We start from the raw sequence: 25,113 nt of genomic DNA on the forward strand, positions 1-25,113 counted from the left end.
ACAGGCAAGGCAGACAGGTCCAAAATAGGCTTGGTCGGGAAACAGACAAAGCAGGCTGTTCAGGGGCAGACAGGGTCGGCAACAAGAGATCTGCTTGGGGAAGCGCCCTGGAAAGACATGCATGATACAGAGTACAATCTGGCACTGAGTGAGTGACTGGGAGAGGCTTAAATAAGGGCTTGATTAATTGGCAGCAGCCTGAGCCCAAGGTGAGGTGATGAGGTGGGAGTGGCTGGCTGGTGAGGTGAGAAGGAGGCGGGGTGTGGAAAAGTACTGGGCTGAGGTAAGAAGTACTGGAGCAGACTATGACACGTCAGGATCAGGAATCGTGGCTGCGCCTGCTGCCCTGGTCCTGCTGGACACCGGGAAGCCTTTTTGACATTTTCCTGGACTCATCCATACTTTCTCTTATTTCAACACATCATTTCTGTAAAATGTTTACGATGTTGTTTATCGTGTACACACGACATCTATTGCGCGTCTGTCCGTCCTGGGAGAGGGGATCCCTCCTCAGTTGCTCTCCCTGAGGTTTCTAACATTTTTTCCCCTTTAATTATGGGGTTTATTTTAGGAAATTTTTCCTTGTGTGATGCGAGGGTCTAAGGACAGAGGGTGTCGTTTCCTGTACAGTCTGTAAAGCACTCTGAGACAAATGTATAATTTGTGATATTGGGCTATACAAATATATTTGATTTGATTTGATTTGAACTCCCGACCTTCTAGTGTTTTGTTTGGAAGGCGTACCACTAGACCACTAGGCAATCACCACCCGTGTTGCTCTGCTTCTTCTGTTGGTGAGGTTTCCTGTCTTGCTTCTGCTTTGAACATGATTAAGATACAGTATAAAACATTTTGGCACAGGATGAATTTATCTTTTATGGAGCAGAGCACAAAGAGTGTCTGGCTTTTGTAACTTGTTATTTCTTACAGTGTGTCCTTATCATAGGTAGGCTCTCTTTATAACCCTCTGCAACAATCTCATCATCAGTCAAAGTTCAGCTCAGCTTCAAATTAGCCCGCTCAGTTTTATTTTATTTAACCAGCTGACATTTTGACTTCTTTGGGTGTGACTCATTAATGAACCTTGTGACAAGAACCCAGAAAAAGGAAGTGAGACATTTCTCAGCACAACTTGTTCTCGTGATCATCTAAGACACAGTGTGTGATTTAAGTGTAATTGTAAAAAGAGTAGCCGGACCATCAGAGTTTATACCGGATTTAAACCTGTTAACACTCCCAAGATGATTGACAGGTACTTTATACAAAGTCAAACCAACAACTAAATATGTTATTAATTTGACAAAACGATCTTAACTGAATTATTATAATTAATAATACATGCATATGTTGTATCTGATTAGGGGTGTGGAGTGATCTGTTTTCTCTGGCAGCCATATTGGAGATCTTCCTGGCAACAGCTGAGACGAGCCCTTTTTAATCTTGAGCTTTTTTTATCAGTAGGCATTTAACAGCTGACTTGTGCGCTGGAAGTGTTGATTACATTAAAAGTTTGTATTTTTCTTTTACACCCCGCTAAAACCCCGACACACTTCCGATGTGTGATCAAACAGTTGCCCGTTTACACATCCAGCAGAGCAACACGAGCCTTCATCAGGACCGGTGTTTGTGTCCACCTGATGAATGAAAGTGTGCACATTCAAACACTCCATCCAGAAGGCCATTTAACAATTTATTGGAATCAAACAGGTTACAGATGGATGTTGGCTGGTGGATGATTTTTCTACACAAAAGAATATCAAAGAAAATATTACAGATGAATATAATACCAACAAATAATACATTTGGTCGTAATTTAATTTGACATCATTGATGCATCCACAACATGTAATTTCACACTTTTTATTCCCAACATAGGAATAATCTCTGGAATCTAACATAACAAATACAAAACAATCATTAACTTTTAAACTAAACATATCATATGAATCGAATAAAGTGACATAGAAGTGAAAAGTCCATTGAGGCTTGAAGGGTGGAGTTTTATAATCCCAGGGTGTGGGGTGGTCTGTACATGATTGCCAGTCTGTGATGCTGCAGATAGAGTGGAGACTTGTTCACAGATAATGTTTTCGCAATTATATACACACATTTACCCAAATCCCATATTTTACAAACAGAGATATTGATTAATATTGACCCCTTGTCATGAGGGGATTTAGATTAAGAAGGTGTAATCTAGGAGATTATGATAAATATGATTGTGGATTATATTCTGAGTCTGGAGTCTTAACTGTAACAAATAAAATGAACAGTCTACTTCGGAGAGAGGACCAGCGGGGCAGAGGTTTTACCACCATAATTAAGACCTGGGAAGAAGTACGGGAAGAGTTTCTCAGTGAAGGAGCAGCCAGTAAAGGAGTAGATGAGAGCTGCAGCATCTACATCATAAAAGGAGACCAGACCCTCCTCATAATCCACAAACACCCCCACCTTCTGAGGCTGAGACTTCAGAGAGAGACGGACTCGAGGGGCATCAAGAGCTTTGTACACATTTCTATCTCTCAACCATATAGTCCAGTAACCAAACTCAGGGTCCAGTGGGATGTTTCCCTTCCTGTTGATCGACTCTCTGGCCACTCCTAAATCCCATTCAGTCTTTCCTTTAACTTTAACCTCAAAGTAAAATCTGCCTGCAGAGAAACTCTGCTTTCCTAAAACACAGGGATTGACAGAAAATCTCTTGGGGTTGTCTGGGAGATTCTTCTCCACATCACCAAAACGTACTTGTTTTTTGTCACCAGACAAGATGAGGTTGGGATGTGCTGTATCAGGATCGAGAGTCACATCCACTGCATACTTCTGGACCCTCTTCAGCTCAGCTATAAGCAGCTTCTTCATCTTTTTACTGAGTGTCTCCTCCAGCTGAGCCACAGCTCTCACCACAGTCCCCTCATATGATGGTCGGGGGACTCTGACCTTTGTCCAGTCCTTGTTGGGTGGAGCAGCTCTCCCTGATGGTAAGTTTTGGAGAAGCTGGAGGTGGTCTTCAGTACGTGAAAGCTCTTCCATCTCCTTGCTTCTTTTCATCAGCTCATAGATTTCCTGTTCCAGCTCTTTGATGAAAGCTTCGGCCTGTTTTTCTGTTGTTTTCTGCTTCTCTTTGATCATGTTGATGAGATTGGTCAGGCCTCTCTCAACAGACTCCTTAAGCGCAGTGAAGACCTGAACACCTTCTGCCACCTTTCTGTCTGCATCTTTGTTACTGAGATCGACTGACTGTTTGATCTCCTGGATCTTCAGTCGTCTCTTCTGGATCATCTGCTGAACATTAACCTCTGTCTTCCCCAGCTCGGCCTTCTTTCCTTCATATCCTTCTTTCAGAGGAACAACATCATGCATCTTGTGGTCTAAAGCAGAGCAGAGCATGCAGACACATGTCTGGTCGGTCTTACAGAACAGCTCCAGAGGTTTATCGTGCTTCGTACACATCTTTTCTTCCAGATTCTCCACAGGGTCGATCAGCTGATGTCTTTTCAGGCCTGACATTGTGAGATGAGGCTCCAGGTGAGTCTCACAGTAGGAGGTCAGACACACCAGACAGGACTTCAGAGCCTTCAGTTTGGTTCCAGTACAGACGTCACAGGGAACTTCTCCTGGTTTGGCAACTTGTTTCTCTGACCTGCTGCTGCTGCTGGTTTTCTGTTGCTCTGACTCTCTGAACTGAACAACCATCTCACAGATGAAAGTGTTGACATGGAGCTCAGGTCTTGTGTTGAAAACCTTTTTACACATCGGACACAGACACTGGTCATTAGTATTCCAGTGTGCATTGATACAGTTTTTGCAGAAGTTGTGTCCACATGGTGTACTGACTGGATCAGTGAACACATCCAGACAGATGGAGCACAGGAACTGGTCTTCAGATTGCAGAAAGCTGACTGTAGCCATGTCTACACACTGGGAACAGAAGAGACAGAGTGAAACATCAGTTAACTTTCAGATTTCTTCCTTATATGTGATAATGTTTTTCACTGAAGCCCACCAGATTCGGCAGAATGTTTTTGAAAATGAGGGACATATAATCTTCTTTAGACACCAACTTTATTATCAACAAATGTGATTATCATACTCTTTTGAACACAGTAATTATAGAGCAATTACGTTGTATTAATGCTGTGAGATTGAGCAACACTCATCCCCTCTTCATTACTTTTGGAATAACAGGTATACAGGAAGCAAACTGAAGTGGTCACTTGTTCAGTTGTTGTTCATATCAGTAACAGGTTAAGTACAAGGGTGCAGCCATGACAGTACAATCTTAGAGAAGTTCAATCTGGATAATAAAAGACATTACACAATGACCCATGAATTATTTGATAACCTTTACAGTGTGATTGTATGTGGCCACTACATTGTTGCTAATCCAGAGAACATGAACTGGTTGGTCACTAACCTGTAAATGAGACATTATTTTCACCATGTAATATTTCTTTGTCTCCCCATGTTACTGTACCACAAAGATCCTCATAATTATGAACGTTAACCCAGTATTCTTGTTGACCCCCTCTAACGACACTTCTGTTACTTAAAATATTGTTATGCTTTAATTATTTTACAAACTCCTCATAATTCCTAATCTGTTACCGGCTTTATTCTGAGACTTTATTAACTCACAATTACATTATTGCATCTGGGACTATTTAATAACACATTACCTTATCTGTGAGCTTTTGGTGAACCCTTTCATGCATGAATTATGACCACCTCAGTCAGGATCCTTTAAGTGTTTTTATTGCTCTCTAGGCATAAAATACAAGATTTGAACTTTAGTTGTTTTCAATCCAGTTTTTATATGTCCACTCAGGTGGACAGCATGCGTTTGTGTTCTACTGAAGAAATATGCATTTAATAAACAAATAAAATGATATATAAAGATGTGAAAACTATATAATTATATATGTATATATAGAAAATGTGCATACATATCCAAAGCACCATTTAGGAATACTCTCCATTTCACTCTCCTATATAGAGCACAATACATGGAAAGAGTTTCCTACACACACCACTGGCATAAAGTTAGATTGTCTGTTAGAGTCTCTGTTACAGTAACTTCTTACACTGACCAGAAATATAAACGCAACACTTTTGTTTTTGCTCCCATTTGTCATGAGCTGAAATCAAAGATCGAAGACTTTTTCTATGAACACAAAAGGTTTATTTCTCTCAAATATTGTTCACAAATGTGTTTAAATCTTTGTTAGTGAGCACCGAGATAATCCATCCACCTCACAGGTGTGGCATATCAAGATGCTGATTAGACAGCATGATAAATGCACAGGTGTGTCTGAGGCTGGTCACTATAAAGGCCACTCTAACATGTGCAGTTTCATCACACAGCACAAAGCCACAGATGTCGCAAGTTTTGAGGGAATTTGGCATGCCGACTGCAGGAATGTCCACCAGAGCTGTTGCCCGTGAATTCAATGTCTATCTCTCTATATGGTGGTCACACCAGATACTGACTGGTTTTCTGGCTTGTGTTGATGACGTATGTGATGACATTCGAAGCGGGTTTGGCGTGCGATTCGAAATATAAGGGGGAGCGAACCTCAATTGAGCCCCCTCATAATCAACACTTTATATAACCGCAAATTTGTGGGTTGTTGTCGTAGTATGCGTTGTTGCTGTTGAGTTGTTGGTATTGCGTTTGTACTGGATCATTATGGGGCCAGCCAACTAACGAAACAATTGTTATGCACGCCAGCATCATCTTCTCTGTGAGCATGTAAAGATACCAAATCTAAATCTGATGAAAGAATAATGTAACTCCCACATACTAAAGACCAGCCCCGGTGGCGCAGCTCGTAGAGCAGTTGATCCACTTTCTAAAGGCTTGCCTCAGTGGCCCTGGGTTCGAATCTGACCAGTGGCCATTTGCTGCGTGTCATTCCCCTTCATCCAATCCTATACTATACTATCATTTAAGGCATAAAAAGCCCACTCTTCTCAATAATAAATACACACAATCATCAATCTTTATTTTTAAATAGAACATGATATTCATACATCTTAGATGTGTGCATCAAAGAATTTTCAAGGCAAAGATACTTTAAATCCACTGCACCCTTGCACTTCGCCGGAAGCTTTGAGTAATTAACCCATTTTCGAAACAAATGGCTGAAGTGGTTCAGTGCTTCACAAAAGCTTAATTTGCCCATCACTACTTCACACACCTAAACCATGCCATTCTAATCATTCTGCCAGTTTTTCCATTTATTGTCCACTTGATGGCGCAGTTTAGCAAATGAAGCTTCGGCCCATGAGTGAACCAATTGGATGGAAAGCTTCAATGCTTCATGAAGCTTCATCTCGCCATCACTAGTTGAAATATAGCCAGTGATGCATGACGTCCACTTTAGTGGACAGATGAATAATTGTAATTTCCTCTCAAATATAAAATCAATACTTTGACAATTTATTAATTATATGATTCCTTAGTTGTTACTTGACGTCACCAATTTTTTTATAACTGCAAGGGTCTCTTTCCATAGAAGGATTGGCAAGGTATTGATGAGTGACGGGAAGTTTCTGGCTGTCTGCCATCTTGGTTTTGAGAAATGTAACTTGTATTTACAACAGCTTGCCACGGAGTAGCAGTGTATGGGGTGATGAGATAGTGTTCACTTTAGTGGCTGATGTGCAACTTCACTATACCATCAAAAGCCATGAATATACAAGACAACAGCTTTTGAATAGCTAACCTCTATGCATGAAAGGGTTAAATACATTAAAGAAAGTTTATTGTTTTAGCAAAACTATTTTTGATCACTAGAGTAAAACAAAAAAGTAAAAACATTCCGAGTAGAGAAAAGAAAGAAAAGAGAGCTCAGGTTGTTAAAACAGTAATTATTATCAGCTGTACTCACCAGTGTGTGTTAGAGACTCTGTTGTGTTGCTGAGAAAGTCTTGATGAAATGTATTTTCTCTTTAGACAGAAACACTCGTCTTACTTGCAGCTCTGACAAACCTTCAGTTTCGTTTGAGGAATGTGTAATGATCTGCTTGTTCTTTGGTGTCCTTTTTTATTTTGAAGTGTTCACTCCCCCTTGTTATATGTGTAGTTGTACTTCCTGTCTGTGTCTTTACCCTCTCTTTCTGATTGTTTATGTGTTCCTCCTGTGTCCATTTACTCTGCCCTGGTGTTTCTTCCTTTCTCCCCCAGCTGTGTCTTGTTCCCTCGTTTGGTGTCTGTGTATTTATCCCTGTCTGCCCCAGTGTGTTTTGTCGGATTGTCATTCATGTTCTGCTCGTGTTCTGCTCGTGTTCTGCTCGTGTTCTGCTCGTGTTCTGCTCGTGTTCTGCTCGTGTTCTGCTCGTCCCCTGATCGGTTTGTGTTTTTTTGATACTTTGTATTTTGTTAACTTTGGCTTTATTTCAATAAAGCTTGCTTTTTGTTAAGACCTCGTCCAGAGTACTGCATTTGGGACCTCACCTTCACCCCAGCATGACAGTACAATCCGACCAAAGAAATGGACGCAGCAGTTTTTGAGGACTATGATTTTTTTGATCTTCGGGTGGATTTAAGAGATCTTTTGAGGGAATGGAGATTAGCCGCCTGTGGAAGGGACCAGCAGGCCCTTCTTCGAGAGCAGGTAGCTTAGAAGCCTTGGTTGAGCAGTCTTCTGCCTGAGGTACTTCCTCAACCTCGCAGATCGGTCTGCCTTTCCGTCAGCTCGGAAGACCCCGTGCCTGCAGCCGGACCTCCGCAGAAGTCCGCAGACCTCCGTTCCTACAGCAGGACCTCCGCAGACCTCCGTTCCTGCAGCCGGACCTCCGCAGACCTCGTTCCTGCAGCCGGACCTCCGCATACCTCCTTTCCTGCAGCTGGACCTCCGCAGACATCCGCAGACCGCCGTTCCTGCTGCCGGACATCCGCAGACCTGCGTTCCTGCTACCGGACATCCGCAGACCTGCGTTTCTGCTGCCGGATCTCTGCAGACCCCGGCCGCCTCCCTGCCGCCTCCCTGCCGCCTCTGCAGACACCGGCCGTCTCCCTGCTGCAAGAGATGGACTCAGCAGATATCTGGAACGATTATCTTTTTGATGACGAGGTTTTTGACCCTGCATACTCTGTTGGTGGCAAATACAGTGAGTGGACAAGAGCTTCCAGTTGGGAGGTTTCTGACCCATTTGGTGGTACTCACCTGGCCCTGGGAGGACCTCGCAGCTTTCAGAGGATTTCCAGGCTTCAGAGCAAGGGGTTCAGGCGGTGGCACATGAAGTCGCATTCCCTGGCAGTACCTGCTTCTGTTCCGGATTCTGCTGCCGGCCCGCGTCAGCCTTCCGTTCCTGCAGCCGGTCCTCTGCTGCCGGTCCTTTGCCGCCTGTGCAGACCCCGGCCGTTTCCCTGCCGCCTGTGCAGACTCCGGCCGTTTCCCTGCCGCCTCTGCAGACCCCGGCCATCTCCTCGAGGCCCCAGATGTTCCCCCAGGTGTCCCTCGAGGCCCCAGATGTTCCCCCAGCTGTCCCTCGAGGCCCCATCTGTTCCCCAGCTGCCCAGGGCCCAGTCCCTGTTTCTGCTGCCGGGCCGCTCCCTTTTCCCCCGGAGACCCCAGCCCCTGTGCTCCCTTTTCCCCCGGAGACCCCAGCCCCTGTGCTCCCTTTTCCCCCGGAGACCCCAGCCCCTGTGCTCCCTTTTCCCCCGGAGACCCCAGCCCCTGTGCTCCCTTTTCCCCCGGAGACCCCAGCTCCTGTGATCCCTCTGTCCCTCGGGACCCCAGCCCCTGTGCTCCCCTCTCTTCCCGAGACCCCTGTGCCCCCTTTGCTCTCCCCGAGCCCCCTTTGCTCTCCCCGAGCCCCCTTTGCTCTCCCCGAGCCCCCTTCGCTCACCTCTCTTCCCGAGACCCAAGTACTTCCTCCATCCTGGACTCCACGCCGGCCTCCGCCCTCCAGAGTGGTCCAGCCTGCTTCACCGTCCTCCAGCCTGCCACGCCGGCCCAGCCCACTTCACCGATCTCCAGATCGGCCTCTTCCCCGGCCTCCTGCCCCGCCTCCTGCGGGCCTTAAACATTAATTTTACGTTGTGTTCTTCCCGTGTTCTGCGCGGTTTGTTTTTTTTGTATTTTGTTAGCTTCTACTTTATATCAATAAAGCTCGCTTTTTGTTAAGACCTCGTCCAGAGTACTGCATTTGGGTCCTCACCTTCACCCCAGCGTGACAGAATGTGACGTTGAGGCTTTCCTCTCGTGTTGCTCCGCCTTTTCTGTTGGTGAGGTTTTCTTATCTATAATATCGTATAAAACTATGGTTTTGGCACATGATTGATTTAATATTGAGGGAGCAAAGCATTAAAGGTGTCTGGCTTCTTTGGCTTGTTTTGTTTCTTTTCTTTATGTCGACTTTCTTGTAACATTTTTTTACAGAACCCACTGGTCTACTTCATGATACTTTAGAAGGAATTTTTGTTTGTTAATATATTAATAATAAATTGAATTTATATAGCGCTTTTCGAGACTTCAAAGCCCCTTTACAATAGTGGGGAGAGGGGTTAAGACAAGGGAAGAAAAGGAAAATTAAATAAAAATAATAATACGGTTAACAGGGGGCTAGCAAATGATACTTGAGGCGGGACTGAAATATGGAGAGGGACAGAGTCACGGATGTCATGGGGGAGGGAGTTCCAGAGCCTGGGTGCTGCCCTGGAGAAGGCTCAGTCTCCAAAGCTGCGCAGCTTGGATTTGGGGGTGGAAAGGAGACCAGCTGAGGTGGATCTGAGGGACCGTGGGGGTTGGTAGGAGGAGACGAGGTCAGTGAGATAGGAGGGGGCTAGGTGGTGGAGGGCTTTGTAAGTGAGGACCAGGAGTTTGTAGTTGATTCGGAGGGAGACAGGTAACCAGTGGAGTTCTTTGAGAACTGGGGTGATATGGTGCCATGATTTGGTGTGCGACGGAGTTCTGGACCAGTTGGAGTCTGTTGATGGAGCTTGCCGTGATGCCATATAGAAGGGAGTTACAGTAGTCAAGGCGGGAGGAAATGAAGGCGTGAATCAGTCTTTCAGCTGCTGGGCGGGTGAGAGACGGTCTGATTTTTGCAATATTGCGGAGGTGGAAAAAGGAAGTTTTGACAATATGGCGGATATGGGGCTCAATGGAGAGGGTGGGGTCGAAGATCACGCCAAGGTTGCGTGCCTGAGGAGAGGGGGAAACGGTGGTGCCGTCACTGGTGAGTGTCAGGTTAGAGATTTTGCAGAGTGTGGATTTGGAGCCGATGAGGAGGAGTTCAGTTTTGCTGCTGTTAAGTTTGAGGAAGTTGTGTTGCATCCAGTTTTTTATTTCTGTGAGACATGATTCAATGTGGGAGAGAGGTGTGTTATGGGGGGATTTGGTGCTGAGGTAGGTCTGAGTGTCGTCGGCATAGCAGTGGAAGTCCAGGTTGAAGTGGCGGAGTATCTGACCGAGGGGGAGGATGTAGATTGTGAAGAGGAGGGGACCGAGTACTGAACCTTGGGGGATGCCTTGGGTGACTGGCGCTGTGGCAGAGGAGTGGTTGTGATGGGAAATGAAGTGGGATCTGTCGGACATGTAGGACTGGAGCCACTATTTTAGGAATGTGACGTTGAAGCTTTCCTCTCGTGTTACATTACATTTACAGTACAGGTCATTTAGCAGACGCTCTTATCCAGAGCGACTTACATTGAACTAAGTACAGGTACAGTCTCCCTGGAGCAACTCAGGGTTAAGTACCTTGCTCAGGGGTACAGTCTGGTATTGACTTTCTAATGTTTTGTTTGGAAGGCAGACCACTAGACCACTAGGCCATCACCACCCGTGATGCTCCCCTTCTGTTGGTGAGGTTTCCTGTCTTGCTTCTGCTTTGAACATGATTAAGATACAGTATAAAACATTTTGGCACAGGATGAATTTATCTTTTATGGAGCAGAGCACAAAGAGTGTCTGGCTTTTGTAACTTGTTATTTCTTACTGTTTTTCCTTAGCATAGGTAGGCTCTCTTTATAATCCTCTGCAACAATCTCATCATGAGTCAAAGTTCAGCTCAGCTTTAATTTAGCCCGCTCAGTTTCATTTTATTTAACCAACTGATATTTTGACTTCTTTGGGCGTGACTCATTAATGAACCTTGTGACAAGAACCCACAGTGTGTGATTTAAGTGTAATTGTAAAAAGAGTAGCCGGACCATCAGAGTTTATACCGGATTTAAACCTGTTAACACTCCCAAGATGATTGACAGGTACTTTATACAAAGTCAAACCAACAACTAAATATGTTATTAATTTGACAAAACGATCCTAACTGAATTATTATAATTAATAATACATGCATATGTTGTATCTGATTAGGGGTGTGGAGTGATCTGTTTTCTCTGGCAGCCATATTGGAGATCTTCCTGGCAACAGCTGAGACGAGCCCTTTTTAATCTTGAGCTTTTTTTTTTATCAGTAGGCATTTAACAGCTGACTTGTGTGCTGGAAGTGTTTATTACATTAAAAGTTTGTATTTTTCTTTTACACCCCGCTAAAACCCCGACACACTTCCGATGTGTTAGCAAACAGTTGCCCGTTTACACATCCAGCAGAGCAACACGAGCCTTCATCAGGACCGGTGTTTGTGTCCACCTGATGAATGAAAGTGTGCACATTCAAACACTCCATCCAGAAGGCCGTTTAACAATTTATTGGAATCAAACAGGTTACAGATGGATGTTGGCTGGTGGATGATTTTTCTACACAAAAGAACATCAAAGAAAATATTACAGATAGATGGATAATACATTTAGTCATAATTTAATTTGACATCATTGATGCATCCACAACATGTCATTTCACACTTTTGATTCCCAACATAGGAATAATCTCTGGAATCTAACATAACAAATACAAAACAATCGTTAACTTTTAAACCAAACATATAATATTAATTGAATAAAGTGACATAGAAGTGAAAAGTCCATTGAGGCCTGAAGGGTGGAGTTTTATAATCCCAGGGTGTGGGGTGGTCTGTACATGATTACCAGTCTGTGATGCTGCAGATAGAGTGGAGACTTGTTCACAGATAATGTTTTCGCAATTATATACACACATTTACCCAAATCCCATATTTTAGTATTTTACAAACAGAGTTATTGATTAATATTGACCCTTTGTCATGAGGGGATTTAGATTAAGAAGGTGTAATCTAGGAGATTATGATAAATATGATTGTGGATTATATTCTGAGTCTGGAGTTTTAACTGTAACAAATAAAATGAACAGTCTACTTCGGAGAGAGGACCAGCGGGGCAGAGTTTTTACCACCATAATTCAGACCAGGACAGAAGTACGGGAAGAGTTTCTCAGTGAAGGAGCAGCCAGTAAAGGAGTAGATGAGAGCTGCAGCATCTACATCATAAAAGGAGACCAAACCCTCCTGATAATCCACAAACACCCCCACCTTCTGAGGCTGAGACTTCAGAGAGAGAGACGTACTCGAGGGGCATCAAGAGCTTTGTATTTATTTCTATCTCTCAACCATATAGTCCAGTAACCAAACTCAGGGTCCAGTGTGATGCTTCCCTTCCTGTTGATCGACTCTCTGGCCACTCCTAAATCCCATTCAGTCTTTCCTTTAACTTTAACCTCAAAGTAAAATCTGCCTGCAGAGAAACTCTGCTTTCCTAAAACATTAGCAGTGACAGAAAATCTCTTTGGGTTGTCTGGGAGATTCTTCTCCACATCACCAAAACGTACTTCTTTTTGTCACCAGACAAGATGAGTTCAGGATGTGCTGTATCAGGATCAAGAGTCACATCCACTGCATACTTCTGGACCCTCTTCAGCTCAGCTATAAGCAGCTTCTTTATCTTTTTACTGAGTGTCTCCTCCAGCTGAGCCACAGCTCTCACCACAGTCCCCTCATATGATGGTGGGGGGACTCTGACCTTTGTCCAGTCCTTGTTGGGTGGAGCAGCTCTCCCTGATGGTAAGTTTTGGAGAAGCTGGAGGTGGTCTTCAGTACGTGAAAGCTCTTCCATCTCCTTCCTTCTCTTCATCAGCTCATAGATTTCCTGTTCCAGCTCTTTGATGAAAGCTTTGGCCTGTTTTTCTGTTGTTTTCTGCTTCTCCTTGATCGTGTTGATGAGCTCGTCCAGGCCTCTCTCAACAGACTTCATAAGAGAAGTGAAGACCTGAACACCTTCTGCCACCTCTCTGTCTGCATCTTTGTTACTGAGGTCGACTGACTGTTTGATCTCCTGGATCTTCAGTCGTCTCTTCTGGATCATCTGCTGAACTTTAACATCTGTCTTCCCCAGCTCGGCCTTCTTTCCTTCATATTCTTCTTTCAGAGGAACAACATCATGCATCTTGTGGTCTAAAACTGTGCAGAGCATGCAGACACATGTCTGGTCGGTCTTACAGAACAGCTCCAGAGGTTTATCGTGCTTCTTACACATCCTGTCTTCCAGATTCTCCACAGGGTCGATCAGCTGATGTCTTTTCAGGCTTGACGCTGTGAGATGAGGCTCCAGGTGAGTCTCACAGTAGGAGGTCAGACACACCAGACAGGACTTCAGAGCCTTCACTTTGGTTCCAGTGCAGACGTCACAGGGAACTTCTCCTGGTTTATCAACTTGTTTCTCTGACCTGCTGCTGCTGCTGGTTTTCTGTTGCTCTGACTCTCTGAACTGAACAACCATCTCACAGATGAAAGTGTTGACATGGAGCTCAGGTCTTGTGCTGAAAACCTTTTTACACATCGGACACAGGTACAGGTCAGTAGTATTCCAGTGTGCATTGATACAGTTTTTGCAGAAGTTGTGTCCACATGGTGTACTGACTGGATCAGTGAACACATCCAGACAGATGGAGCACAGGAACTGGTCTTCAGATTGCAGAAAGCTGACTGTAGCCATGTCTACACACTGGGAACAGAAGAGACAGAGTGAAACATCAGTTAACTTTCAGATTTCTTCCTTATATGTGATAATGTTTTTCAATGAAGCCCACCAGATTCGGCAGAATGTTTTTGAAAATGAGGGACATATAATCTTCTTCAAACATTGACTTTATTATCAACAAATGTGATTATCATACTCTTTTGAACACAGTAATTATAGAGCAATTACGTTGTATTAATGCTGTGAGATTGAGCAACCCTCCCCTCTTCATTACTTTTACTTTTTCTTTTTCTCTAGGCATAAAATACAAGATTTGAACTTTAGTTGTTTTCAATCCAGTTTTTATATGTCCACTCAGGTGGACAGCATGCGTTTGTGTTCTACTGAAGAAATATGTATTTAATAAACAAATAAATAAAATGATATATAAAGATGTGAAAACTATACAATTATATATGTATATATAGAAAATGTGCATACATATCCAAAGCACCATTTAGGAATACTCTCCATTTCACTCTCCTATATAGAGCACATGGAAAGAGTTTCCTACACACACCACTGGCATAAAGTTAGATTGTCTGTTAGAGTCTCTGTTACAGTAACTTCTTACACTGACCAGAAATATAAACGCAACACTTTTGTTTTTGCTCCCATTTGTCATGAGCTGAAATCAAAGATCGAAGACTTTTTCTATGAACACAAAAGATTTATTTCTCTCAAATATTGTTCACAAATGTGTTTAAATCTTTGTTAGTGAGCACCGAGATAATCCATCCACCTCACAGGTGTGGCATATCAAGATGCTGATTAGACAGCATGATTATTGCACAGGTGTGTGGCAGGTCCCCTGACCCCCCCAATTAGAGAAGACTATCATCAATTGGCAAAGCACCCAGGGCACAAAGCCACAAGACACTGCATGCAAAATATAAAGATATACAAAAACTTCAAATTACATTCTAATAACATAAATAAATAGAATTATAGCCAAAAACGTTACTGCAGATGAAGCTTTTTCAAGAACAGTAGCAATATTGAAATATAGCCAGTGATGCATGACGTCCACTTTAGTGGACAGATGAATAATTGTAATTTCCTCCCAAATATAAAATCAATACTTTCACAATTTATGAATTATATGATTCCTTAGTTGTTACTGTTACAAGGGTCTCTTTCCATAGAAGGATTGGCAAAGTATTGATGAGTGACAGGAAGTTTCTGGCTGTGTGTCTGCCAACAGCTTGCCACTGAGTAGCAGTGTGTGGGATGATGCGATAGTGTTCACTTTAGTGGCTGATGTGCAACTATACCATCAAAAGCCATGAATATACAAGACAACAGCTTTTGAATAGCTAACCTCTATGCATGAAAGGGTTAAATACATTAAAGAAAGTTTATTTTGTTTTTAGCAAAACTATTTTTGATCACTAGAGTAAAACAAAAAAGTAAAAACTTTCTGAGTAGAGAAAAGAAAGAAAAGAGAGCTCAGGTTGTTAAAACAGTAATTATTATCAGCTGTACTCACCAGTGTGTGTTAGAGACTCTGTTGTGTTGCTGAGAAAGTCTTGATGGACTTTATATACTCTTTATTCTTTAGACAGAAACACTCGTGTTACCTGCAGCTCTGACAAACCTTCAGTTTTGTTTGAGGAACGTGACGTTGAGGCTTTCCTCTCGTGTCGCTCCGCCTCTTCTGTTTCCTGTTTTATTATCTATAATATAGAATAAAACTATAGTTTCGGCACAGGATTAATTTAATATTGAGGGAGCAAAGCACTGAAGGTGTCTGGCTTCTTTGACTTGTTATTTATTTTATTTTATTTTATTTATGTCGTCTTTCTTGTTACATTATTTTTGTAATTGTTATTATTATTATTCTTTAAATGAATTTTAGTTTATTAATATCTACAAACTTCAATGAAGTTTGCGTTTGAATGCAGGGCTTTTACCTGTAGTCTAGTATTTTTACAGTATTTTATTAGTACTTTTACTTTGGCGCTTTTATTCTGAAGGTATCACACCTGAAGTGTTAGGTGTGTTGCTTCCGGCGGTTGGTTAGCTTGACGTTAGACTGCAGGCAGGAGGCTGCTGCTGCTGGATTCAGGGAACAAAAATGGACAGTCAAGGGAGAAAAGTCGTTGTTTGTGACAATGGAACCGGGGTAAGTTTGAGAAAAGGCGGCGCCGTTAAGTCTCACTCCGTGTCGCTCTCCGTGATCCGGCAGTTTGATACGAAAACGGAGAGAAAACTGGAAACAGGAAGTAATCGAGAGCTAACAGGCTAACGCGTTAGCTTGTCTGGGTGGGTTGTGTGAGGAATGTGTCTGTCAGCTGGATTCAGCTCATTCATCTGCAGCAGACAGATCTGTTTGCCTGGCTGCTGTTTATGTATATCAATATCACACCGTGGTTTAGCCAAGAAAGTATCTTACGAGTCTTGTTGAAGCGTGTAGCTAACGTTTAGTTTGGCTTTTTTAATTAGCTTTTGGTTAGTAACTTTGGTTACGGTAACGTTATGCACTGACAGTGCTAAACAGATCATCCGTTCAAGTGAACACAGCATTTACCTGTCGGATTATTGAGCAGTTTACATTTAACGTAAATGAATGTGATTTCCGTACATGCTCAGTTAACGTTAGCCAAGTTAGCTAGCGTCGTGTCCTTAGCTTTGCTTATTAGATATTCAGAATGGGAAGCAACACCACTAAGTACCATCTGAACAAGTTGGAGATAAAAATATACTTTTTTTTGACAGAATCACCATTTTCCTTATATTTATTTCTCCAGTTAGCTAGGTTAGGCTACCTACTGTAGGTTAGCTCAGTTGCCAATTCAAACGGCCCCGCCCTCGTTAAAAAGTGCAGTATTTGATCACACACACAGCACAGTTATTATCATGTCTTAAAAAGGTCGTGTATGTCTGTAGTAGCTTTTAAAAATGCAACATGTATTCAAATAAACCACCCACTTAAAGCGAGACGCAGTCGTTGCGGAAGTGGAGGCACTTCTTCCATGTAAGGAAACATTCTCAGTTGTACACAGTCGTAGAGGAAGTGTTCATATTCTTTACTGAAGGGAAACTATTCAAATACTCCACTACAAGTAAAAGTCCTGCATTCAAAACCTTACTTAAGTAAAGGTATGCAAGTATTATCAGCACAATGTACTTAAAGTATGAGAAGTAAAAGTACTCATTGTGCAGTAAACTGGTCATTGACTGAAGTACAGTGCTGATGCTACTGCACTTCCTACATGCGCTCAAAACAAAAGCATTTCAGGATGTCATTTTGAAACATTGCACAGATGAAGTAGTTTTTATTACTTGTTTTATCAACGCGTGTTGATGGAGAGGGTTCTGAAAACTAGGACTGATATTACATCTTAGTAACAATGAGCTTCTAACTGTCAAATAAATAAACAGCAGGAAGCTATGGTTTGTACAGGCTGGGTTTGGTTTGTAAGTAAAAGATGGAGGCATGCTCAGATCAATTCATAAACCGCCAATCGTCAATTTAGGGACAGTTGACCTCAAATAAAACGTATATATAGTTATACGTTTTATTTTGAGGTCAACTGTCCCTAAATTCACTATATATATATATATATATATATATATATATATATATATATATATATATATATATTTTATATATATTATATATAATATATTATATATATATATATATATATATATAATATATTATATATTATATATTTTATATATATATATAATATATTATATATTTTATATATATATATATAATATATAATATATTATATATTTTATATATATATATATATATATATATATATATATAGTTAGTGCTATTTATCAATCTAGATTGTTTTTGTATGAGCTGCTGAGTGTAGAGATGTCTGTCTTCTCTCATATAATGAAACTACTGTACACTCGGCTTGTGGTGCTCAAAGCGCCAAAAATACATTTGAAAAGAGTCAACAGCAATGTCTCTTTCCAGAAATCATGACCAGATAGATAATCTACAGACCTTGTTCGAAGCAATCTCATGTAGAAACAATTTCTATTTTAGGACAAACTGTCTCTTGTTTATTGTTTGTGGATATGATATTCTCGTATACATTGTGGTTCACAGTCTGACTCGGTGTAATTACGTCTGTCTGGAAACCCAACAGGATTTTTCTCTATTAACACATGTTACTCACTGATCATGCGTTGTACTTTACCGTGTTATTTAAATAGTGTAACGCATGTTTTCCCTTCTTTTCTTCTTTCATTCCCGTCCTAGTTTGTCAAGTGTGGCTTTGCGGGCTCCAACTTCCCCGAACACATTTTCCCAGCGTTGGTTGGCCGGCCAATCATCCGCTCCACAGCGAAAGTTGGCAACATTGAAATAAAGGTAACATTGAAATCCTTGCAACTACAAGTAATTCTTTGTGTTAGAACGGGTGTTGGAAAGTGAAACGTATGAAGTTCTAAGATTTTAACCAAACACTGCAGCACCTAATTTCAAGGATTTGCTTCTCTTTAGTCAGACGAGATGGAAATACTTTGATAAACCAGGTGCTAACATGTAAACCTTGTGGCTGTGAGCCACTGTAACAGAAACACCAGCCAAAATAGTGAAGCGAAGGTAAAGAGCCAACATCCACTGGTCCAAAGTGTCCTATTCTGCTGAACTGTTGACCTTTGACCTCTCGCAGGACCTGATGGTGGGGGATGAAGCCAGCGAGCTGCGCTCCATGTTGGAGGTGAACTACCCCATGGAGAATGGCATCGTCAGGAGCTGGGATGACATGAAGCACCTGTGGGACTACACCTTCGGCCCCGAGAAACTCAACATCAACTCACGCGACTGCAAGATCCTTCTGACCGAGCCGCCCATGAACCCCATCAAGAACAGAGAGAAGATTATAGAGGTGGGCTGTGGCACGATCATGTGTGAAGTTCCAGATGTTTTGGCCTGAGAGACTGAAGCAGCGTTACGTGTCCCTCGTTGTCAGGACAGTCAAATCTGTGTCATGCTATTGTAGTTAACTTGTACTTCCTGGTTTTCTCCTGCCAGGTGATGTTTGAAACGTACCAGTTCACAGGAGTTTATATCGCCATCCAGGCCGTCCTCACTCTCTACGCTCAAGGTTTGTTTGTCTCCGCTCACGCTCCTGATCACCGCTAAACTAGAAAATCCTGAATTCTCTCAGCAAATCCATGTGTTGGCTGAATGCTAATACTAGAGTGAAACTACATCGTTTGACCACAAGTGGCGCTGTGGAGCAATCTTGATGGGCAGTTATTGATGACACCAGGAGTACTGGGTGATGCACAACTTGGCACTTCTTTGTTTTAGGACTGCTGACCGGAGTGGTGGTCGACTCTGGTGACGGCGTCACTCACATCTGTCCGGTGTACGAGGGCTTCTCGCTGCCCCACCTGACCCGCCGTCTTGACATCGCAGGGAGGGACATAACACGCTACCTCATCAAGGTACAGGAGGCTTTATATTTCCCTCAATGTTCATGCTGGTTCAGCTGCATCTTGATATGCTACACCTCTCAGTTGGATGGATTCTGTTGTTAATGTTGAATGAATGTATTTGTATTACTCAATGATGGAATCTGACCTGTGCCGTTCGTCTGCCAACCAGCTGCTGCTGCTGCGAGGTTACGCCTTCAACCATTCGGCGGACTTTGAGACGGTGAGGATGATGAAGGAGAAGCTGTGCTACGTCGGTTACAACATCGAGCAGGAGCAGAAGCTGGCGCTGGAGACCACCGTGCTGGTGGAGTCGTACACGGTCAGTCGTGTTAATAATCGTCTGTTCCTCCTCTGATAAATGACGCCACAGCTAGAGAACATTTCACAGGATTAAAACGCCGTTACATTTCTGAAGGCAGAGATGTTGTTGTGTGTCCTCAGCTCCCGGACGGCAGGTTGATCAAGGTGGGAGGAGAGAGGTTCGAAGCCCCCGAGGCTCTGTTCCAACCTCACCTCATCAACGTGGAGGGGGTGGGGGTGGCCGAGCTGCTCTTTAACACCATCCAGGCCGCAGATATCGACACCAGGTGAGCTGGCAGGAAGTGCTCGTCTTTCGTATTTAATACAAACACTCGGTGAAAGTTTCAGTGAGTCGCATGCTTTCTGTTTGATCTTTGTGTTCAAAACATTTTATTATGTTGTCTCTTGCACTCTGAAACGCCTTGTTGTGCGGTATAAATGAACCTGCCTTGATATCTCGAAGCACAAACTAACACATTTTATTACACAATAAGATGCGCACAAATGTATTTTATTTAAAAATATTAAAATGTTACTGAGTATGAAATATTAAAGGCTGATAATAATAACGTTTGCACAGACGAGCATTGTTGGAGGGACGGTCACACAAACACATCACTTGTTTGTGTTTCTCTCATCAGGTCTGAGTTTTACAAGCACATCGTCCTGTCTGGAGGCTCCACCATGTACCCCGGCCTGCCTTCCCGCCTGGAGCGCGAACTGAAGCAGTTGTACCTGGAGCGAGTGCTGAAGGGAGACGTGGACAAGCTGTCGGTGAGTACAAGTGAAAACCAAAGCGTGCGACCTCGAGGGGAGACGTCACCGGTCACCTGACTTGTTAAAATAATGAGATCAACTTGAATAATCAACCGTCCCCAGCAGATCAATGGCTGCCTGCACCGTTAGGTTTGCTCCCTCTGAAGGAATTTACTCCTTGTTATGTGGAAAAGTATTTTATACATCGTATTGTGGAGATGTTTACTACAGAGGTAGTGGCTCGACGAGAGTCAGTGCAGCATCAGGCTGTAGATGAAGCCTTACATCACAGACAGACATGATAGAGATCGAAGCATTGTATCTTTCAAATGTTGATTTTCAGCTTATTTTAAAAGTATAATTTCAGTTTATCAGGTTGATTAGTTACAGAATTGTAGAAAAATATATATCAGAGCTCTCTTGTGCAGTGCTCGTCTTCACCACTGGGGGGCACTGAAGCCACAGTCTAGTTCCTGCCAACATCTCAGAAACATCTCTGTCACAGTCCCAGGATGACGAGCTGAAAACATAACATCTGATTGTTCCTGGAGAGAAAGCCCGCTCTGCCGCTCGGGGAAATCCTCCAACCTGTAATTAAAAGACGATCTCAAGTCTATTTTAAGGACCTCACAGGGCGGCGGGGGCTTCAACGCGTGTTTATCTCCTTCTTGTCTCTCTTGACACTCTCTGCTCCTCTTTCCGCCTCATCTCAACAGAAATTCAAGATCAGGATCGAGGACCCCCCTCGGCGTAAACACATGGTGTTCCTGGGTGGCGCTGTGCTGGCTGACATCATGAAGGACAAGGACAACTTCTGGCTGACGCGGGAGGAGTACCAGGAGAAAGGGACGCGCGTGCTGGAGAAGCTCGGAGTCACCGTCAGATAAAACACAAACCAATAAAAACTCTTCCCGCTCCCTCCCACCGTCCCTCCATCTACCCCCTCAGCTGATATCCAAGCATCGCTTACCTCGATGTGTCTGGATGGTCACACTCGTCGATTCACACTCATTTTGAAAAGCAAACGGGGGAGGAGGGAGGAAGGGAGAGGCAGGGTGTAAAGAGAGTTCTTGAATATTTTCCCACGACAAAGAAAATAGTGAGAATTATGTTTAGAGATGCACGAGGTCGTGCCGTTAAGTTCTCCATTTAAAGGACTAGTTTAACATTTTTAGATGATCAGAGCGATGCCACTCTCGTATCTGTGCATTCAACATGAAGCTGAAGCCACGAGACTGTTAGCTTAGCTTAGCGTAAAGACTGGAAGCAGGGGGAAACAGCTAGCCTGGCCACTTTTACATTTACAAAGTAACACGAGCTGCAAGTTTCACTTCTCTGCAAGCAATGACACTTCCAGGAGTCTTGTTGTCGCTGAGAGCCAGGATGTGATTTATAAACACACTTTCAGTCCAGCGACCAGAAAGTAGACGAGAGAAGATTCTCATTTGAGTCGCCTCAAATTATTTTGTAACATGATTGAAGTAGTTGCATCAACAGTGTGCCGCTGGGTGCCGCTGCCTTCAGGCGGAGCCCTCTGGTTCCGCTCTTTATGCTAAGCTAACCGGCCGCTGGCTGTAGCTTCGTCTTCGCTGTACAGACATGAGCGTTCTCATCTCACTCGTGCCAAGAAAGCAAATATGCGTAATTTCCAAAATGTCGAACTATCACTTTAAAGAAATGATTCTAAACGGCATCAACATGCCGGCTCTTCAAACTTTCCTGTTTACTTTAATGAAGTGGAGATATTCTCATTTTTCTTTTTGGAGCAGCTCATGTGTGAGTATTTTTGGGTCGAGTGCCTTTCACAGGAGGCCAGAATGAGCTCCTGGCTGTTGAAGACGATGATTATTATTTTTTATTATTATTATTATTAGTGATGCATTGGAGTTCCTTTCCAAAACGAGACCCCCCCGCCATGTTAAAAATGTGCTACCTAATCTGTCAAAGCAAACGTCGGCATTAAACGTAACGCTCACAGCAGTGTGGAGCATTACAGAGATCAGATATCTGAACACATGCTGCGTCTTTTTACACACTGATCATCAAATAACATTCTCCCCTCCCCCCTCACATTTCCTGTTTAATGTTTGGGAATGACTCACTGTGCTGAAGGTGCGGGAGGGCAGGCAGCCATGTTTAACTCGGCACCTCGTTTGTCTATCTTTGTGGCTTCTCTTTGTCGGGTATTCGCTTGCTTCTCGAGCGCAGAAGTTCAAATGTTCCACGAGATTTAAGTATGAAGTTGTGAGATGAATACGTGGGAAAGCTCTTCAGGGAACTTGAAGTTCCTCAGTCTTTGAGTTTTGTGGAGCGTCGGAGGGTTTGATGTGTGGTGGTGAGAAGAGCTGAAGCTTTTTAACGACTTTGATTTGTCTCTGCATCCAGTTTACCACCAACAGAAATCAGCTGTTGCAGATCATAGAGGATTTATGAGAGCGCGGTTTTCATTCCTCCACGCTTGCAAAGCCTCAAGTCATTAGTCAGTCCTGTCTGCTCTGTCGGACTACATATCAACGTCTTGCGTCACGACAGTTCAGTCACCGAGCAGCTCTTAAAGTGAGTTACAGGAAGTAAAAGTATGAACTCATTGGTCTTTTTCTGCAACCTGTAAAGTGGGAAAGATGTTTGGAAGGTTGTAAAGCAACAAAGAACACGAGTTACCCTGACAGAAAGACGTCTTCCATGAGTCTGTGCAGACTGGCTGAGCGTACACTCGACTCTAACGCGCTGCTTTTTGAACATGAGATCATTTCCTCTTGTGTTATTTTGACACTTTATCAAATCAAAGTACTTTTTTTAAACCGTGCACGAGCATGTGAGAGGCCTGCAGGAGCTGCAGAGATTAGTGGATGGAAATGAATTAGCAACTATTTAAAGATTAATTCATACGTTTTGGAAGAGACCTCTGAAACTGTGATGGACATTTATCAGTTTTATAGACCAAACATTTATTTGATTGATCGAGAAAATGATCAATATTAAAAAGTAATCGGTCCACAGAGTGCTCAAGAATTCTTGCAGCATTTTTTATTTTTTACATGATTTCTATCGACTGTAATGGAGGGGGTCTTTCTCGCTCAAACAAACTTGCGTGTTTTGTTACTTTACAAACGTTTCACATGATTTTCCAAACTTTACAGGTCGTTAACAAGAAGTTTTGACCTTTCATAACAAGTTTTCTGATCCGCTCACTGCACCATGCTAACAGCACCATGCTAACAGCACCATGCTAACAGCACCATGCTAACAACACGGAGGCTCCATTAGCTCAGCTTTTTGTTTTTTTTAAACGTGTTCTTTTTATGTTCCTGATCATTGATGTGCTTTTTGTTTCTCTGATGGACTGTTGATACGTCTGATTGTGCAGCTGTTTGTTGACCTGTATCATTCCCCATGTTCACTGTGGTCACAGTGAAGCCTTCTGCCCTCAACAGCTGATCACGGTTCAGCCATCGCTATCCAACCACAACTTTAAAGTGTGGCGATCAATTTGATTGGCTGGTTCTGGATCAGATGGGGTGGAAAAATGAAGCATATCTTGTTTTTAAGAAGGAAATGTCAGGAAATAATTCCCTGTTTTGGTTTAGAAGGAAGAAAGGAGGCGTAGATAGTGAAGTCGGAACAGAGTCAGGTGATGCAAACATTTCTGGAACCATAAACGATCTCATTGGTTGAGAAAAGAGTGGGCGGAGCAAAAAATAAATAAACTTTTGATAAAAAGAGGCAAGAAGTCGTAATGTTGAAACAACTTGGTGTAATTTGTTGCTCGGAGCGTTTCGACAACACGTTGTTATTTCCATTCTCTAAAACCACGAGCAATATTTCTTTACTGACTCGTTATCCAGGTTAATGCTAATAAAGCACTTTTCTAAGTAATCCGGGTCACTGTGGACATGAACTAACGTTTACAGCCGAATGCCATATTACACATGACGTGGGCAAAACATTGGTCTGCAATACGTGAATTAATAAAACGTTGCTTTCCAACAACCCGACATTTACTTTGGTCCGCCACGTTTCTGCGTAATGTGTCAACTCGGCAACATTTTAGCCAACAATAATATCAAATATTACATAAGTATATTATAAGTATATATTTTTACCGACATGAGATAAAAAGTAATATTTTGGCCTTTAGTTAGAAAAATAATCTCGTCCGAACATTGTACTACATTACCCATGAGCCTCAGCTTCAGTTAGCGATCAGGACCCATTTGTGTTAAAGTTGAGCTCTGAACACAAACTCTGTTCGACCAATAAGATCATTCTGGGATGTTTGTGCATCTAAAACCTTAAACGTGCCGTCTGTCAGGATATGGAGAGAACTTAAGAGTGAAGTCAGTGTTTCCCGTTTGCATTCCTCTAATCTTGAATCTTAAAGACCCCCCCCCCCCTCTCCTTCTCGGTCTCGGCTCTACTGAAGGTGAAGTTGTGGCTTTGGGGTTACGGGAGGAGGTGATTTGTGTGGGTTACTGAAATATTATTTGTAATATTAATAAGAATCTGGTGTCAGGAAACGGAGACCACGTAAAAGCTGGTATTTGTGGTTTTCCTTCTCGGTTCTTTTGTGTATATTGGAGGAACTTTGCTCACAAATATAAATGTATAATTTCCTCTTGACAAACACGGTCATCAAGTGCCAAGTACAGTTATTCTTGACGGATATTATTTTTGGTCGTCCTTTTTATGTTTTGTTTATAGCATAACTGCCAACCGCTGATTTAAATAAAGCAAAGTGATTTATAGAC

At 42.8% G+C, this 25,113-nt stretch overlaps 2 protein-coding genes and 1 pseudogene across 2 annotated transcripts; 1 reads left to right on the plus strand and 2 right to left on the minus strand.

Annotated features, from left to right (window-relative positions):
* Nucleotides 1-1,677: 1,677 nt before the first annotated feature.
* Nucleotides 1,678-7,078, minus strand: LOC115009399 (E3 ubiquitin-protein ligase TRIM39-like). Its single transcript, XM_029433362.1, has 2 exons — nucleotides 6,891-7,078; nucleotides 1,678-3,918 (listed from the first exon to the last, which is right to left on the minus strand). Exon 2 carries the CDS (start codon nucleotides 3,907-3,909, stop codon nucleotides 2,275-2,277), a length of 1,635 nt encoding a protein of 544 aa, XP_029289222.1. The 5' UTR covers nucleotides 3,910-3,918; nucleotides 6,891-7,078; the 3' UTR covers nucleotides 1,678-2,274.
* Nucleotides 7,079-11,640: 4,562 nt separating this feature from the next.
* LOC115009410 (E3 ubiquitin-protein ligase TRIM21-like) lies at nucleotides 11,641-15,770 on the minus strand (annotated as a pseudogene).
* Nucleotides 15,771-15,879: 109 nt separating this feature from the next.
* LOC115016732 (actin-related protein 2-B) lies at nucleotides 15,880-25,113 on the plus strand. Its single transcript, XM_029444779.1, has 9 exons — nucleotides 15,880-16,019; nucleotides 18,123-18,233; nucleotides 18,538-18,753; nucleotides 18,900-18,972; nucleotides 19,182-19,318; nucleotides 19,479-19,628; nucleotides 19,751-19,896; nucleotides 20,251-20,383; nucleotides 21,082-25,113. Exons 1-9 carry the CDS (start codon nucleotides 15,972-15,974, stop codon nucleotides 21,250-21,252), a joined length of 1,185 nt encoding a protein of 394 aa, XP_029300639.1. The 5' UTR covers nucleotides 15,880-15,971; the 3' UTR covers nucleotides 21,253-25,113.

The sequence above is a fragment of the Cottoperca gobio genome, chromosome 1 (genome assembly GCF_900634415.1).
Source record: "Cottoperca gobio chromosome 1, fCotGob3.1, whole genome shotgun sequence".
Classification (NCBI taxonomy): Eukaryota; Metazoa; Chordata; class Actinopteri; order Perciformes; family Bovichtidae; genus Cottoperca; species Cottoperca gobio.

Bases quoted from the DNA above. Each gene is read 5' to 3' on its own strand.
- LOC115009399 (XM_029433362.1), bottom strand. From the start codon at position 3,909: ATGGCTACAGTCAGCTTTCTGCAATCTGAAGACCAGTTCCTGTGCTCC.
- LOC115016732 (XM_029444779.1), top strand. From the start codon at position 15,972: ATGGACAGTCAAGGGAGAAAAGTCGTTGTTTGTGACAATGGAACCGGG. The intron at 18,754-18,899 runs GTGGGCTGTGGC...TTCTCCTGCCAG, and splicing joins ACAGAGAGAAGATTATAGAG to GTGATGTTTGAAACGTACCA. The intron at 20,384-21,081 runs GTGAGTACAAGT...TCATCTCAACAG, and splicing joins GAGACGTGGACAAGCTGTCG to AAATTCAAGATCAGGATCGA.